The sequence below is a fragment of the Cavia porcellus genome, unplaced genomic scaffold (genome assembly GCF_034190915.1).
Source record: "Cavia porcellus strain 051 isolate PalLab524CR breed Dunkin Hartley unplaced genomic scaffold, mCavPor4.1 scaffold_27, whole genome shotgun sequence".
NCBI lineage: Eukaryota > Metazoa > Chordata > Mammalia > Rodentia > Caviidae > Cavia > Cavia porcellus.
Genome location: NW_026947510.1, coordinates 26,162,503 through 26,181,980, shown reverse-complemented (window position 1 = coordinate 26,181,980; position 19,478 = coordinate 26,162,503). Strand labels below are relative to the sequence as shown.

Below are 19,478 nucleotides of genomic sequence, written 5' to 3'. Positions count from 1 at the left end.
ATGTTAATAAGTGTAAGATAATGAAATTCATTCAGTCATGTAATATTGGTTTTTTTACAGAAAATAGTCATCACAACAATATCCTGCTCTTTAGGTATGTAAGTATAACTTGCTTATATTAATAATATTTCAAAAGATCAAATATCTTGCATGAATATTTTTAAACCTAACAAAACAATAAATAGAGCATTTGATACTAGAAAAATTTGATCAGGTCAATAGTTTCTTTGAATTCTTGATTCTATTAGGCCTTAAGATTTTAAATGGCTAGGTTTGGTCATGTAGTGACCTTCCTTAAAAACAATTCTTTCAATTAAAAAGAGAAAAGTCTAAGCAGGTATTATATGTGACAAAACTTAATGGCTTTGTTACTCAATATGATTCTTGCTACTGATTTGCACAGCCTTACTCTAGACTGAGATGTAGCACTGACCCTTAGGTAAATCATGTGGACACTTTCCTTTCATCTGGAGAGTGTGTTTATCAAAAGAGAATTTCTCAGCATTTCACAAGCAGAGATATGTTCAGTCTATCTCCCTCTCCCTATGTACAGTTTTATCCTCATAGTACTTCAAGGCTGCTTTTATTCTCTCCTCCCTTCTAATGGCCCAACCACAAGACACAACTGTTTCCCATATTTCCTTGTGGGGGACTTGGCCCATGAGCGAATAGTTAAAATGCAGCACAAAAACACACAGCTCCATGAGGAGTGATTGTTTAGGACATAGGACAAAAGCACACAAATAAACTGCAGGGCAACAGCACACAGAATCTGTGAGTTGTGAATTGATCGATAAGTTTTGATTAGTGAAGCCTGTTGCATCTGGTCATTTTCCTTTCTCTCTCCCCAAGAAAAAATATGTAGCTTTCAGGCAGTTCTTGACCCACACTCCTTTCTTGTTGCTTTTTTATCTTCCACTGATATTCTCAGTACAAGTCAGAGAATTCTTGGCCTTGGGACTTTTTTCTTTCTTATTTTATTTCCTGAGAGATTCCTGAAATCTGGGAACTCTTAGGTGAAAAGAGCTCTTCTAGGCCTCTTGGTAATTAAACTAACTCTCATCTCTGGGTAACCAAGCATCCTCCCTGTCTCTCTTGGTCCCATAATGGGCCATGTTTCAGCTCTTTGATTCTTGAGTTGCTGGAAGAGAGCCCTTGGATTGTTGATCACATTCTCATAAGTGCCTCACTTTTCAGATTGCATGCAGTGGGTTTTCTCTTTCCTTGAGAGCTTGAAAAAAATTATCTAATAAATACCAGATAACCACTATTTCCTGGAGAACTCCATGTACTACCAGCTCACAAATGTCTGTAAAGTGACTTTATCATGCATGTCCCTGTCCCACCTTCCAGACTTTTAGGCAAATCAGTTTTAGTTTGAATGAGGTAGAAGAAAGCAAACTGTGAGTGTAATAGATACAATACTAGGAAGACATTTTAGGTGAAGGAATTTGTATTTTTTAAAATGTGACAAACATTGGGTGCCCTTCTTTCAAAGCTGTGATATAATTCCACCATAGTGTCAATGGACAGCATGAATAGATGAGAAAAAATGACTAAAATCTGTGTTTGGGAGATCTTGCACATCCATATCCGTGCACAGAAGCTTCTGGGGGAATGTTAGGATAAAGGCCTCCATGTTAATATTCATCAAAGAATGGATAATTAGGATGGGCTTTAGCCCTAAAACAAGAAAGAAAAATGCATAATATGAGATTGACAAATGTATTTTAGAGTGCTAAAAAGAAATGTCTATTTTAAGTATGAACTTATTATAAAATTTGTAAAAATGAATCACTAGGAAATGCTTTTAAAAAGTCTTATCTAAATTATTTTAATTATGTTATGTCCTCCAGAATATACAGATACCTCTACTTTAGCTGCTTTGATCAATCTAGTAAAATACCATCACATTTATTCTTATTTCTCATTTTCATTGAAGATGATTTCTGGTTTTGCCTTTTATAGGATAAGGATAGTTTCAGATATTGCTTTAAACATATTTCAGGCTGCACAATTAAAAAGGTAGCAATTTGAATTGTATATCCTTAATTCAGTAAATATTTGCTATCCATTGCACATAACATAGTGTGTTTGATTCAGAAATGGAACTAATGGCACTTAACAGATACTTTTTCCTCTCCATGGAATTTATTATATTATTTACCTAAATGTATTCTTTAATAAAATAAAATGTGTATTGGTAAAAATCAATTATTTAAAACAATTACTGGCTAGGTAAAATTATTGCTTGCTTGACCTCTTATACTTTATCCTAATGTTGCTAATATTTTTGTATCTTTACATTAATAAAAATATTTGTAATGATAACATGTTATTCTACTCATCAGCACAGTCACATTTGAGCTGTATAAATGCCCTTTTATACATTGTCATATTCATTTCAAATATTAATTAAAAATTTCGACAAGTAGATGTGGTGTAAATTTCTTGTTAGGTTCAGTTACAATATCTGTCCTTTATCATTTTTTATGATCTTAATGCATGAAAGAGACTAAGTTCTATGGATAGATATAAATTTTTCTCCAAGAATAATCCTTTTTTTGCAAGATCTTCCCTTGTATTCCTTCTATTTCTGAGTACTTGTGCAGCCTCTCTATTGAAATCTGTATCCTTAAAAATCACAACTAAATGTTTTAGTGACCTCTATTGAAGTCTTTGTGAAGCCTTATAGAATGTTTGGGTTTTAAAAGTTATGTAGAGTGAAAAGAAAGGGAGAGTGATGAGATTATTAAACATACTAAATTGCCTCACTGATTGATGAGTTCCAAACAAACACAGTGGAAATTGTTGGTGTGATTTATCAAAATACAGAAGATCCTCTGAGTGTGATAGATAATTGAGCATGTTTTTAAAGGTTAATTGAAACACTATTTTTGTAAATGTCTAAATACACTGCATTGGTGATGTCCACAGTGTGCATACACTAGATTGTTGTAGAATTCAAAGTTATGCCTGCAGTGTATGTACAGAAGGATTTTGGTTGATCTGGAACATTCCATATACTGAAAAGTGTAGCAGCCTAAGTGTAGGAGTCCAAGCTAACCCTAGTCCTGCTCATCTTGTTTCAGGGTCAGAGAGAACACTGGAGAGAATCTGAGAAGTACTCCAAAATGCTTCTATTGAATCCCTACCTCAAATCTACAAATTTTTTCCTACTCCTGAGACAGCTATAACAACCATGCCATACTACTCCTCAGAAAGTAAATTAAATCAGTGTATTTACTAAATTACTTACATATTAAAAGCAACATATCGAATGTTTTTGTTCAGGCCATCTAAGGTTTTCATGTCCTCTGAAGTCAACTGGAATTCGAAAACCTGTAACAGAAGTAGATGATTTCTATTACATTTACATCTCATGTTTCCAAAGTGAAAAGTTCAGATTCATCAGATTAATAATGCAGAAACTGTCCTTAAAATATGAGTTGGCAAAAGCTATTAAAAGCCATACTCAAACAAATCAGCAAAAACTCAAACAAATAGTTAATACCATGTAAAAAGTAAAGAGAAATCTCTAGTTGCACATAAAACAAAAACTACAGAACATTTTCAGAAAAAAATTTTCAAGTAGAGATAAATAAATTCAAAGATCCATGCTTCAAAGAGGGTAGTGTCTTGTTCCTAAGCATTCAGAATAATTTAGAGTCAAATTTTGAAACATCATAATTTCAATAATTTTCAGGATTGTCATATCCTATTAGTGAACAGTTCTTTTCAACATAAGTCAAGAATTGTACAAATAGCAATGATTCCATGTTCTAAGGACCCAGGAGTTGACAACAAGGGGATCTTATCATTTCAATGTGGGACATTTTAAACATAAGAATGATTTTTATTAGCTATTAACATTTTAAAAGATATAGATCATTAAATATAGAGTAATAACTTGTGAAAGAAACAATTCAAAATGTCAACATTCAGAATAATCTAGAGTCAAATTTTGAAACATCATAAATTCAATAATTTTCAGGATTGGAATATCCTATTAGTGAACTATTCTTTTCAATGTAAGTCAGGAATTGTACAAATAGCAATGATTCCATGTTCTAAGACACCAAGGGGATCTTATTATCTCAATATGAGACATTTTAAACATAGGAATGGTTTTTATTAGCTATTAACATTTTAAAAGAAATAGGTCATTGAATCTAGAGTAATAATTTGTGAAACAGACAGAATTGAAAATGTCAACAATATAACACTGAGGAATCTAAGACAGAGGACTATTCTTTGGATTTTTAGCAAATTAAAAATTTCAAAACCAAAGGATTATCATCAAAGATGATCAGTACTAAAAATTTTCTTGACTATATCCAAATTTTCTTTTAGATTTCAGTTTCTAGAAATATCTTACCAGAAAACATGCCAAGTTAACCTCTACTTATAAAAGAAAATCTTAAAAAACGTAAATTTTATCATAATTATGGGTTTCAAACCTTAAAATTGTCAAAAATGATCTCTCCAATTATATCAACTGATTCAGTGAAATTAAAACAAACTCTGAAGGAAAATTTGATAGGCTTATAAAGAGCTTTTCCACTTTGTTCAGCACAAGAAAACAATAGAAATAGCTGAAATATTTCTAAATTGGGAAGTTAAGTAATGAAAAATTTTATTACTTTGAATTCTTGTTTTGACTGATTAAACTCTGTTCCATTCTGTCTGATAGTATCTAGTTTGAGGGTATAGGCAACTACTTTGAAGGCAATAAGGTTCACTAAGATGCCCATTCTGGTTTGACTATTGTCTCCTTTGGAAGTCCTGTAATGTTTACAATGCCTAAGTTTTATTGGTCTTGTTCTCTACTGTTTTGTCCAACTTTATAATATCTAATGAGATAGACAATTCTTTTTAAGGAAACAAGAGACAACGTTGATAACCATTGTTGATAACCTTGTACTCTGTTTTACATCATGTGCTATGTCTGTGCTTGGTTTTGACTGACAGCTTTGTTTTTCCATATTTGACTTTATTCTCTCCCCCCCCAAAAAGTAATAAGAACTAAGGAGTAATAAAATCCAAAATGTGTAAATTTTGTTGTAAAAAAGAGAGGGGAAAAAAAAGAGCTCTAACGGATATAACAGCAAGTGTGTTTAGGGGTGTTAAATAGCTGACTATATTAATGTTTTTGGATCATTGAACACAGCTGTTTGCAGTCTCTCTGTTTGAATGTCCACTTTGTATTCTTTGATACTGTGATTTGAGCAACTATTTCTAAGATGATAATATGTAACCTATTAACAGGTGATTTCTTACTGTTTTTTTTTTTTGTAGTTCTGTATTACGTGTACCCTTACACCACTTTGTTTTGTTTTGTGTTTTTCTCTTTTTCCTCTTAAATAAAATTTAAAAAAAAAGATTAGGGAAAAATAAATATATTAGTTGATGAGGAGAAAAGTGTGAAATATACTGAAAGCTGTTGGAATATTTTGATGGTCATTTAAATTCACATATGAATGTGTGATCTTGATTTCCTATGTCACTTAAAGACCAGCATTGAAAGAAAGATAAGTATTAAAGGAAAGACAGTAAAGCTTGCAAGACAAAGTAGTAAAATATGATTGCTTTCCACCATATAGAAAAAACATGGTGATTGTTGGTAAAAGTAAGATAAAAGCAAAGGGCATTTGATAATAAGAGAAGGAACTTTAATTCATGAAAACATGTGATTAGTTTATATAGGGAAAGATTATTTCAATAAACTCTTTGAATCTGAGAAGCAGGTAATATCCAGAATGCATAAATATGATTGATTGATTTTAAAAATGCCCTTGCTCCATACTTCTCATCTCTCAGCATCCATGCATTTACACTCTCTTTCCACAACTTGGTATGACCTAGAGTGGTGAAGCAGGCCTGTAATACCAGCAATTGGAGCAGAGGCAGGAGGACCACCTCAAGTGTGAGGCTGGCATGGGCTTCAAGGTGAGCTCAAGTTGAGCCAAAAATGGATCACATAACCCTGTTTTTAAAATAAATTTATTTAAAACTAAATAAAGTGTTATTGCTTCATCCTGACAGGCTTGTAATTTTCATTGGCCACTAGAACTTGACAGAAGTGTTGTACAATTTTTGAACCTAGATATAAATTTCCAAATGTTCTCTCTCTCCCTTCCTAAAATAGTAATTGAAGAAATGAAATCTTTGTAGTTGACCAATGGATGAAACATACATGGAGGAAAGTTGGGGCTCCTCATAGCACCCTCCAACAAACTGTTGGAGCAGAGGATCCTCAATGTCATGAAAATATCCCCCAGAAATAGGGAATCGACTTTTTATTTCATAAAAATAACAGATTTTATGTAACTTTGTTAGGTCAATGCAGTACATTACTAATGGAGTGCTAAACCCAAATTTCCCAAATCAGCCCAACTTTATTTTATTCAGACATGTAAGTATCAGCAATATTGTAGATTAGGAGAAAATACTTAGGAGTGCAAACAAGGATCACACATACAACAACTACCAGGAATAATGACTTGACACAGAGATATGTGGAAGCTTGCAGAGCAGCACCCAGAAAGGTGTTGTGGAGGAGCCCGTGAAACACAAGATCCCACATCACCTGCATGTTCTCTTTGATCCGCTTCTCATTGAAACTCTTAGCCAGCACTACAATGCCACGCTGCAGCTGGTATCGCAGGGCAATCAGGGCTGGTGTTTGCTTGTACTTTTTTGCCATGGCACAAAGAACTGGATCTTTCAAGAGAACTGGGAAGCTCTGGTCCACCCTGGAAGGAAAGGAAGATATGTTGAAATCTCAATCCTGTGTATTGGGTTCAGGCTTCCAAAGCAGATGAAGTTGCAGTCACAGACCAAAGCTTTTCATGTGAACCAGGATCTCCTCAGAAAGGCAAATTTTATCTTCTCCCTGAGCCAGTGGAGAGAGAACTTCAGGAGACACAGTACCGTAAGACTAACAACAGTCCATCAGAAAGTGTTTTGATGTGGTTCTTAAAGCTTTATTATTACCATTTTTTCTCACGATGGGATCCCAAGGCACTATAGGCAACCAGTACAATGTCTTTTGACTTGCAGAAATTAAGCATCTTGCTCTGATTGAGATAAGGATGACATTCCACCTATAGATGAACAGGTAGAACAATATCAGATCATATTTAATGACTATATTGATAGGAAAATAAAAGAAGCTGAACAAAAGAAAGACCTGTATGACATGAAATTTGAGTGTAAACTATCAACCTGAACTTGATCCTTCTTTCAAGGTAAACTGAATTCTTCTGATTCTCTTTGGACACAATGCTACATTATCAGCCACCATAGATAAAATCAGTAAACATAGAAAAAATAAAAATTTGTTGTTACATAGTGAAGGACATATGTAATAAAGGAGAAAAAGGAACCCAAAATATTTTTCCTGCTGATATTCATTACATATTTTTTTAAATTTTTATTTGTTCTTTGGTACCAGGAATCAAACCTAAAACCTTTTGCTTGCCAGGCAAGCAATTGTGAGGCTGAGTTAAAGCCCTGGTCCCAATGGTAGTCATTATTTTAATAAATCCTCTCAAATCACTTATAATATAAAAGGTAATATAATTTGCCTCATCTTATAGGAATAATTCTAATTCATATTTACTTTTTAATTAAATTTTACTTTGAAGCAAAATATGTAGAATAATAAACACAGTAGTTTAAAACATACATAATTATTTACAATTCCTAACAAATATTTTGTTCCAGAAAACATCATTAAAAATATTAAAATCTGATGTAAAAATTGGCCATGAAATATAATTTAACTTGTAGACAATTTTTACCCAGCAAGTTAGTAGGTACTGCAGTGAAGGAGCATATTGTTTTAAAAGATCTGTGGATTTAACTAGGTTAGCCATGTGTTCTAAAATATGAGTAGTAATTGAGAGAAAATCTTTCATTAAATGACCATGTTAACTTCTAATTTCCAGGAACTTGGAGTAGATAAATAACTATCAGACATTAAAGGGCAACAACATGATAATACTATTGATTTAACTTGCCTGAAAAACACTGATGATCACTAGGTTAAAAGGGCTTGAAAACATTACCAAATGTTGGGGGCTGAACTACTAATATATCCTTGATAAAAACGAAATGTACAAGACATTTTGCTAAAATGGTGGAAATTTTTGGATAGGAAGTTAAATGATACAAGTGTAACATTGTTAACTTCCTTAGATGTAGTAATAGAAATGTAAGCATCTGGAGGATATTGACCAATACCTCAGGTAATGAATGCTTCTATTTGTTAACTTTTCAGTTAGTAAAACAAAAGTATTCTAGAAAATTTTTCTTTCATGAACAAACTCCTCTTTGGGTGAAAAACATGACCATGGTCATCTTTCCCAAAAATTGTTAAACAAATTAAGATTGTAAACTGAGATAAAACTGCAATTATTTTTGGGAAACCATTTTTTGTCATCTCCCTAGAAATGGAATGTTATATCTCCACTGTACTTTGCACAAGTTTAGCTAAAGTCAATTGTACATTTGTACGATTTATCTACACTAACATAGATTTATCTACACTTTGCAAGATAACAAAATGTTAACATTTTTGAATAATTGTAGGTAAATATAGATCTTTATATAATTTTCAAATCACTATAAATGTATGAATATAAGGATCATAACAATGAGGAACACTTTAGTTTTTAATATTTATATTTGAAATTAAGGCACTATGTCATTATGTAGCCTGTTCATACAATTTTAAAGTATATTTTCCTATAATTATTCTTTAGTCCATGAATGAAAGCTGTTAATAAAAAAAAACATAAGTTAGTGCTGATGCATGCACAGAAAAGGTATGATTAAGGTACAGAATTGACATAAAGACATAAAATAAGATGAAATCAGTCAACAGACAACACTGGTAAAAGTTCCAAAATGTTCATTTCCTCCACTATAAGGAAACAAATGACTTCTTTCCTCCAACCTGAAAGGCATTCATATTTTCTGTGTCTCTAGTCAAGACTGATGAAAGTAGAGATGTCAGGATGTAGGAATTAAGCTTCGGTACTCACAAAAAGTGTCCACCATGCATCTTATTAACACTTCAGCCTTATTTCTTGTCCATGATATTTTTTGGCCTATTTTCTGATACACATTTCCCTGACGTATTTTTTTCTTATACTCATGTTGACCTATTTTCTGACACACACTTCTGATACACGGTCCTTGGCACAGAACTTTAGCTCACTCAATGTGCAGTCATCTATCATAGTTCATAGTTCCCCCTGAGATCTAAATACCCACTTTAAGTTACCTCTATAGCTTTTGCATTGATAGATTCAATGCTTTTCCACTAAAATACTGCAAAGAAGTCCAATTAAGAATTTGCTACATCTTCCGTTGGACAAAATTAAGATGAACAGAAGAAAAATACTTATGGAAAGCTAGCAGTAGCACTGGAAAAAGAGCAAGAAGCAGAAAGAAACATGAAGTTAAGAGTGCTCACTTGGTTGCAGACAGGCTTGTACTTGAGCCCAGGCTTGTTCAGGATCATCTCCAGCTGCCTGCGATTGAAGTTGGACACCCCAATAGACTTGGCCAGTCCTAAATCCTTACACTTCTCCATGACCTTAGAAAAAGATTGTCAAAAATAGTTCGTGAAAATGGTTACATATTGAGGTGTGATGCATATTCAAATTATCCTGTTAAAAAGGAAGACTGTCAAGAAATTAGTAAAAGGTGATTGGAAATGATGCTAAAATAATAATAGAGGAAGATAGCAAACAGTAAAATTTTGTGTCATTCTTCAGAGCATCAGAGGTCCTATATATGGAGGAAAAGAGCTGACTGCATTTTTTTTTCCCAAATGAATTCTTGCTCATGTTGTTGTAATACATTCCTGCCTACGATGTGAGCAGTATAACCCTTGTAAATGTCAAGAACTTCTTGATTCAGTAGTTCATAACACACATTTAGAGTTTGAGTTGTGATATTTTTGCTCCTCTCTTCCCCTCTCTCATGTATCTTCCCCTTCCTTGTCTTCCTGCCTACTAAATTTCTTCTTCTTTCTGTTGTCTATTTCAAAGTACTCACCTCCCAAGTGGCACATAGATCCACCATATCAAGTGTTAGTTTTCCATGCTCATCTGTTGGAAGCAAGTCCTCCCCTGGCTGGAACAGAAGCAGTCATTAACCCATTTCATGAAATTCTTATCTCTGTTTATGTCTGATAAATCTAGGTTTAGAACACTAATCTTCCATAAAGTAAACAGAACAATATTTACAAAAAATTTTGGTTTTAGTGTTTTTAAGGATATTTTAAGTGAAGTGCTTTATTTTTTCCTTGATGTCATTTAAATGTTTTAATTTATAATGTGGTCTTAGGTGATTATGTGATATCCTAGTTAATTAATTGTTGCTTTTCATGTCCCTGTACTTATTTCTGGAACAACGATTCTTTTTTAATTTGAAAAGCCCTAACTCAGACTAAATAATCAATGTGTATCTCCAACACCTGAACATAAAAATGATCAAAATTAGACATGTGAGTCAAAAATGATCCAGCATGGAGGGGCCTGAATCCAGTCTTGGGAAATGAACATGCATGATTTGATCCCCAGCACATGGGGGGAAGCTTTGGGATGTTGCTCCCAGCTTTTAAGAGCATGCCCAGCATCCCACATCACCGGAGGGCACACAGCATGTCTCTGCAGGCTTAACTGGGCTCAGTGACCTTCATGCAACTAGCAGGGGCCTGTATTGAGTTCCAGGAGCCAAAAGTGGACCAGATAATGCCCAGCACCTGGGGGAAGCTTTGGAGCATCACTCAAAACCCAGAAATATAGGAAAATGACAAAATGAAAGAGCAAAATGTAATCTCGAACATCTAGCCCAACCCTCCCAAGCCTAGGAGACATGCAAATAGAAGAAAATGCAGACCATAAACCTGAAATGGTAACAACTGAAATAAAGAAGCTACTCCAGGAAGCTGTAATGGAACTCAAATCAAAAATAATATCCCAGGTAAAAGATGAAATGATAAATGTAATGAAAGAAATGCTGAACACATCTAAAGAAGACATACTTTAACAATTGGAGAAATAATACAAAAAGATGGAAACGCTGAATGAACAATATAAGAAACAAACAAGAATGCATGAATCAGATTCCAAGAGAAGTACAGGAAATCAAAAATTCTATCGACAGTTAGCAAACCTGGCCCAACAAAAGTGAAGATAGAATTTCAAACATAAAAGACAAGATTACAGCTAGTGAGCAGGAAAGGAAAGATCTTTTAAAAATAACAAGGAATCAGAAAATAACAATTCAACAACTGCAAGATGATGCAAAGAAAAACAACACAAGATTGATAGGTATAAACAAAAAGGAAGGTGACAACATAAATGATATCAAGACATTATTTACAGAAAAGCTGAAAGTTTCCCAAACATAAAAGTGGAAACTGACATACAGATCAGGGAAGCATATAGAACTTCAAATAATCATAAACAAAATAAAACTACACCCAGACATATAATAATCAACATCCAAAAAATACAATGAAAGAACAAAATATTAAAAGCCACTAGAGAGAGACAAGACATATCACCTATTTTTAAAAAGCCTATCACAATCACAGAAGATTTCTCAACACAAACAATGAAGTCAAGAAGTGTATGGAGTGAAGTATTTCAGATCCCAAAGGAAAACAACTTTCAGCAAAGACTGATATGTTAAACAAACTGTCCTTCAAAATGCATAGGGAAATAAGATACTTCCATTACAAAGAACAGCTGAAAAACTTCATAACCACCAAACCAACCCTGCAAAAAATACTGAAAGACACTCTAGATAGACATAGGGAAAAAAACCACTAAGCAGGGCAAACAATTAAGTAGTGACCAAAGGTGAAGAATAGACAACAGAAAGGTAACATGTCAAAAGTAAACCAATATAAATGGCTTCAATTCACCAATTAAAAGAAACAGCCTGAAAGAATGGATAAAATATATCCTACCATCTGATTTACATAAGAAACCCATCTAACCCAAAAGGAAACTAGTAGACTGAAAATCAAAGGATGGAAAACAATACTTCATGGAATAGGATCCCAAAGAAAAGCAGGAGTAGCTATTTTGTTTGCACACAATGTGAACTTCAAACCAAGAATGATCCGAAGAGATAAAAAAGGTCACTAAATGCTAGTTAAGGGAAAACTTCAAGAAGAGATAACAATGTTAAATATGTATGCACCAAATTTGGGAGCACCCAGCTATACAGAACAAATATTAACAGGAATGAAAAATGAGATAAGCAATAACACATTTATAACAGGAGACCTTAACATGCCCTTGACACAAAGAGACAGAACAACTAGAAAGGAAATCAGCAAAGAAATAACAAAACAGAATCCCACTTGTGAACAAATGGACTTGGTGGACAAATACAGAGTGTCCCACCCAACAACATCAGAATATACCTTCTTCTCAGCAGCACATGGAATGTTCTCTAAAATAGACCATATAGTTGCCCACAGAAAATGCTTACACAAATGCAAATGAATTGAAATTATCCCATGCATGTTATTTGATCATAGCACCATGAAACTAGAAATTAATGACAAAAGAAACTGAAAAAATCCCACAAATACCTGGAAATTGAATATATTTCTAAGCAATCAGTGGATCACAGAGGAATTTAAAGAAGAAATTAAACAATATCTACAAGCAAATGAAAAATAAAAATATGTCTTACCAGAACCTGTGGGACACAAGGAAAGCAGTCCTCAGAGGAAAACTTATTGTGGTGAATTCCCACATCAGGAAAGCAGAACAAACATAAATAACCAACCTGATGCTACCCGTCAAAAATCTAGCAAAAGAATAGCAAGTCAAGCCAAAAACCAAAAGAAGGGAGGAAGTTGTAAAGATCAGAGTGGAAATCAATGCAATAGAGGCTAAGAAAAAAATACAAATAACCAATGAATTTGCTCTTTGAAAGAATAAACAAAATTGATAAGACCCTAGCCATCACGGTCCTTTAAATTTCTTTTTTCTTTTTCTTTTTTGCTCCTGGATATGAGAGAAGTATGATCTACTGTGAAAGAAAACATTTAAATAGGAAGGTAGATAGTATGCTGGAATATGTATGACTCCTCAAAGAAAACTTGAGTCATTGATTGGGAAATGGATTCAACCTGAGGCTATAATATTAAGTGAAGTAAATGAGATGCACATACTCAAATGTCACATGATATATCTTCTAGGAGAGAGAACTAAAATATAATACAGTGTGAAATATAAGGTGCACAGCAAGAAATAGAGTGAATTTTTAGCATATATGAAGAGGAAAAGAAAGAAGGCAAGTGGGGTTTTCCAAAAGTGAGGGGTTGCAAAGTGTCCTATACATACACTAAGTTTCTACCTAGAATTTGATCATCAGGAGCTACAAATATGTATAAAAATATGTATGTATGACAGGTTCCAACAGATGTGATAATGGATTAGAGAAGGAAAGGAGTTTAAAAAGGAATCAAACAACGTCATGTCCATATACCAAACACTCATGATAAATATGCATTACAAGCATGCACCAATATAAAACATAAATTTCCCGGAGTCAAAGAAGGAAATTTCTGACAATAAATAAATAAATAAACCAAAAAAAAAACAAAACCAACCGTCACCAGCTATGGATTATGGCATTGTATGCAATGTCCTGGTGCAAGGAAATTCATTTGTGTTCCTTTTATGAAAGGCAGTTGAGGTCAGCACACATCCCAGAACACAATGAGGGAGAATAAGCCTTTAATTTCTTTTAAAGCATGTGTACATGGACTTTTTTCAGCAACATGTTGTGGGCCTTTTCCACTAAGGCATATAACTAAGTATTCTGATGATAAAATGTAATTATAACTACATATAATATTTCAAAATAAACAATTCCTTAAATTTCTAGTGTCTTGTGATTCATTATGTTTTGAAATTTCCTATACCAGCATGTCAAGGGGCTAAGAAAGTATAAACATGACAGAAAATTTTCAAAATTTTCATATTCTCTATATGTAAAAATACACTGAGATTGTTACATTTCCTATTATTGATCACTACAAAATAGGATTCAACATTTATTTTATTAGCCATTAATATTTTAAAATATTAAAACAAATATTTGCAAGGTATGGTCAATGTTTTGGGTACTAGAATAAGCTCTTGATGTATATTACTTCATTTAATCCCCTTTCTACATTATAATCTATGTGAAGTGGTTATTTTTTGCAGATAAAAAATGAAGTCACAGAATTAAGAAGGCTTCACCATGTAATAAAGCTAATAACTGACTAAGAGTTTAGAGCTACTCAGTGCATCCTGCCAGTGCAGCACCTTTCACTACTGGGCCACTTCTCACTAAGGGAGTTATGGTTTTGTGTATTGTTCATTGTCTAACTTTGTTCAGAAATTAAAAAATAAACAATGAAAAATAGGGTTTACAGACTGAATTGAAGACTAAGTTGTTTTCAATAATAATTGTGATGCTGAAAGTTACTGAGAAAACCTCTAGTTTAATATTAATGAGACTTTTATAGCAAGGACGCATTTGTCTGTAGTGTAGAAGGGACCTACATTAGCACATGCATGGGGCTCACAAAAAGAGATGTCTCTGAAGAGTATTTCACGTCTATCCATGTAGGTATAGGAGGGGTGCCCCATTTACAAAATTCAGTAAAAATTGTTTTGTATAAACTGGCTTGAAAATTGTACACAGCACATAAAATTTGTATTAATTTGTGAAAGCCTAATTCAGTCAGCCATGCAATTCATGGTCACACTGACAGCTGCAGTTAAATAGAACCGATGATGCAAGTTGCCTACCTTCATGGACACTGGGCAATGAATAAGAAAGAGGTCCACATAGTCCAGCTGAAGTTTTTTCAGTGAAGTTTCCAAGGAAGGTCGGACCAGCTCTGGTCGATGGAATGTGCACCAAAGCTAGAAAGGTTAAAGATTGGATAGTATTATGTAAGTTAACACATTAACTAAAGTTTTTATTTTGTTGCCCTGAATTTGACACTTTTTTTAATCACTTGAAACGATGAACAAAAAGGAATACTAACTTCTATCCTAAATTTATCTACATTGCATTTATTCATGTATACTCAGTTAGATGTTTGGTTAGTATTAGCAAATATATGGAATAATGGAAGAAAATCTCTCAAAGGACAAAATTTTATCAAGTAATAACAATGATAATTTTGTTTGTGTCTCATAGAAGGTGACCAAATAGTTTAATAGGTTAATTCCCTCATCAAATGCAATAAATTGGAAAGAATTAATACAAAATACTTTGTACTTTTCATGTGCAACATATCTAACAAAAGAGAATTTAGTAACATTTTATGTAACATCAAAGGACCATTTTGATACTGTTCTCTTATGATACTCACCACTAGGAATTTCTAAAGGTAAAAGTTCATATTCAGCCTGTTAACCAAGTGTAAGACTTCCCCAAGATGATAAAATAGGCTATAACCTGATCAAGGTTTTTCTGAATACATAGCTCATACTGAATCACACTGCTCTGTGTTGAAGCTCAGAAACTAAAGAAATTTCACACTACAGTTACAAATGTGAAAACAGCAAGTCATCATCCTTCTCTGTTTTCAGTACTGGATGTTACATTTGTGAGTAATGATGGACCAATACATGTTATTTATGAATTATTTCTGATTAAATCATGCAAATATTACTTCAATGCATCACATTTCATTAGATTGCACACCTGCACACCATATGCACATTACCTTTGTAGTATAAAATATGTCTTCTCTCTTTATTGTGCCATCTGCAATCTTGCTTCGAATAGCCAGTCCCACCTCCTCCTCATTTTTGTACAAATAAGCAGAATCAATGTGGCGGAACCCAGCATCTATGGCTAATTTAGTGGCCACTGTTGCCATACTCTTGGGTACCTAGAAGGTAATTCAAAGGTAGTGTTTAGAGATTCACATGGCGTAGAGTTTCAGAATAAGCAGAAACTTCATGAAAACAACTTTTCCTCATGTTTTGAATTAGTTGTACATTTGTGATGAACACATGGTAGGTTGACTGGGACTTCTAACTTCATAACAAGCATAGTGAATGTCAAACACCTCTTTGATCCCAAACAATTACTATAGGAGGTCTCCAGAAATAGCCTGCCACTCAATGATTTAACTGGAAAGACACACAGGACTGAGCACATATTTAGAGCAATGGTTAGTATTCATGCAGTGGAATAACAAAATTAGTATCAGAAAAGGAGCATGCAGCGACATATAGAAAATAAAGTTCTTTCCAGGAAATTAAAAATAAACATGCTAAACTCCCGAAGCACTGAACATAGAGGGCTTATGGGAATTTTGTTTACAAGGAAAGCTTTTGGAGACACTATTTTTTATTCCTTTCACTGAGAGGATGTTTACAGAGACTCTTCTGCAGGCTCACTCTTACATTCTAGTCTTCCAAATGATAGCAGAGATACACATATGCTAATATTTGTCCAAGCGGTTCAAGGATGGACATTGACCTTGCAAGGTAGCCCTGTGATAACTTGAAAGAAATTTGATATCTCACTATTTTAACAGATAAGGTCAATGAACAGGATAGTGCTCTGCTAAATTTTCCGAACAGCCATTCCACATACATAACATAAGTGCTACCAGCAAAGATCTGTACTCAAAAGTTATAGTAGGTTCATGCCCAAGGAATTACTTACATTATGCATTGCATTGAGTTGTGTAGGTGTTAACACTTAAAAGTAAGATTATTATTTCAGGGAAAACATAATTAGACTAAAATTTAAAATTATAGGATTTTCTAACATGTTATTGATGCCCTCTTATGACAGAGTTACAAATTTAGAGAATTATTTAGAGGCAATTATTTCTTCTAATGAAGTCAAAATAAGTAAGATAATGAGTCTCTGGTTCTCTTTTGATACCCTTAGGTATCAAAAGATTGATTTTCTTAGGCATAAGAGTACCCACATGGCCAGCAAGTATAATGAATATCCATCAGATAGTTATGATGACTGATAAGTTTTACGTTTTCTACTTAACTATAAAACCAACCGAAATATAAAGAAAATCCATTGGCCAGTATATTTTGGAGGCCAGTGCCCTATCTATTAGAGAAACAAGACAGTACAGTTGGTAGGCAAGTGCATACTCAAATCTTAATGTAAAGCAATATCTAGCCAGCTTCCCTGCTCTGTTTAGGAAAGAGCTCTAGCCTGAGAACCATTTGACTCCCCTCACCCCCCCACTACACATGCAGGAGTGAATCTCCAGCGCCAACCCCACTGTTGTTACCTCTTCTGGAGCATAGGTACCAAATCCCAGTACAGGAATGACATGACCATCATTCAAATTCACACACTGCTGTTTGGAACTCATGGTTGCTACACCTCTGGTTAAACAGATTCTGTTTCTTCTTTAACATTCTCAGGGCACTAAATAGCAAACAGTCATAGTTCTGCCCACATGACTTCTCAGTAGCCAATGGCCTGTAGAAGGATTGGGCAGTGAAACACTATCCCACATCTGAGAGACTGAGAAAGACTTCAGAGGTTTTATGTAATAGAGAATGTTAAATAGCTTACTAAATGGTAAAACAAATTATTAGTTTTTAATACATTTTCCCTTTAGAATTTTGCATATATTATTTCAGATTCTTCAATAGATTGTATACTTATTGATCTATTTGGTTATAATATTATAAATAAAATTTTTCTATTGTTTATAATTCTTAATATCACATTGAAATTCTGTCTCAAGCAAATATTACTTGAAATAATGAATTACCTTAATTCACTTCTCCTTTTCCTTACCTCACAATTTCTAAGAGAGCTTGAAGAAGAAATATTGAGCTTATCATCTAATTATATGTTTCTTATTTCTATGTGAAGGTGAGCGAAGTGCCTTGATCACTTCCAGCAAATTCAACTTTTGTTTTCTTCTTTAAGAGAGCAAATAAAGCACCTTTCATTCCTTTGCAGAAATCAACATAGGGCAGGCTAAATCTTTTTATTTTTATGTTTAAAAAGTGTAGATATTTGATGTGAACTTGAAACTTAAGTTAAATGAATGATATGAAAATAGAGGAATTGTTATGCTATTAAACATTTATTTAAAGGAGTTCATATTAATCCTTAAATAATTGTCAAAGCTTAAATATTTAAAATTTAATGCTACAGAGTTTTTCTAAGTTTAAAATATTGACATTCTTCTATTCTGTTTTTTATGAGCAATTTTATACTAAGAGCAAGCAACTCAGCTCTGCAAACCTAAAATGGTCTCTTTATGTAGTGTACATAAATTTTCATACATTATTCAATGTGGGTAACACATATTTATTATCTATGAGATCTTTATTATATTTAACTTGTTGTATATGGAACATTTAAACTCTGTCATTCTTGGTAAATATTTGTAGAGCAATGTCCTGTATCATGGATGAGAACCAAGGCCTTGAGAGACCTGCCTCAAGGCCTTGTTTCTGGGTCCACACAACACTCAAAATATATTTTTAGGTGATGCTCTTTATTTGGGTTTTATTTTTAAAAATTATTTTAATTTGTACCTTTTTATTTTAAAGTGAAAAACAAAAAATGATGATAGAATTTCAAAACAAAATAATATGTGATTAACAGTAGTTAATGTAATGCAGAGTATCTTTAAAGTACTTGCTGAGACTATAAGATATAGGTGTGAAAATATGATCAAGCAATAAAGCACAAACTATTCTTTTTGATGAACTTACAGAGATTAGTAGCATAATTAGGGTTTGTGTGTATGTATATATATATATGTATATATGTATATATGTATATATTATATAATGTAAAGTATATGTATTAAAACTTTCCTTATTTATTTTCTCTTTTTCCTCATCCCAGTTGTTTTTTCCTTTTCAGAAGTTTGTCCCACTTCTATTTTCACAATATCTATTGTACATTTTGGAATTCTATTTACTATTTCAGTTTTTTATACTGGGGAGACAGCATGATATTTATACCTGCAAGTCTGATTTATTTGACTTATGACTATGGTCTCAAGTTATCCATTCTCCAATAAAAGTCTTGAGTTTATCATTCTTTATAGCTGAGTAGTACTCTTGGTGTATAAATAATAAGATTTATCATGTGGAATTTGTGCAGTTACATGATATACCTTGATCCTTTTTCCTCATTTCCCACCCCTCCTTTAATACTACAATTTTTCTTCTATTTTCTGTTTTTCCTTTTTCCTTCCTTTCTTTCCCCCTACTGTTTCCCTCCTGTGCCTTCAATTCCATTTGCCCTCCTTATTTAAAAAGCTTTGTTTCCAGTTCTTCCTTCCATGCTTTGTTTTTCCTTTCCTTTCTTTCCTTTACCCCTTAAACTCCACCTAGTTCTCCTTCTCATTTGAACATTTTATTCCTGTTTTACAATATCTGCTATAAATATTGGTTCTTGTTTACACT

General features: G+C 33.3%; 1 protein-coding gene across 1 annotated transcript; it reads right to left on the bottom strand.

Annotated features, from left to right (window-relative positions):
- Positions 1 to 1,435: 1,435 nt before the first annotated feature.
- On the bottom strand, positions 1,436 to 17,491 carry LOC100727173 (aldo-keto reductase family 1 member C1-like). Its single transcript, XM_063238103.1, has 9 exons — positions 17,327 to 17,491; positions 15,779 to 15,946; positions 14,850 to 14,966; positions 10,072 to 10,149; positions 9,485 to 9,607; positions 6,997 to 7,106; positions 6,590 to 6,755; positions 3,260 to 3,342; positions 1,436 to 1,683 (listed from the first exon to the last, which is right to left on the bottom strand). The coding sequence occupies exons 1-9, from the start codon at positions 17,408 to 17,410 to the stop codon at positions 1,641 to 1,643; spliced, it is 972 nt and encodes a 323-aa protein (XP_063094173.1). The 5' UTR covers positions 17,411 to 17,491; the 3' UTR covers positions 1,436 to 1,640.
- Positions 17,492 to 19,478: the final 1,987 nt, after the last annotated feature.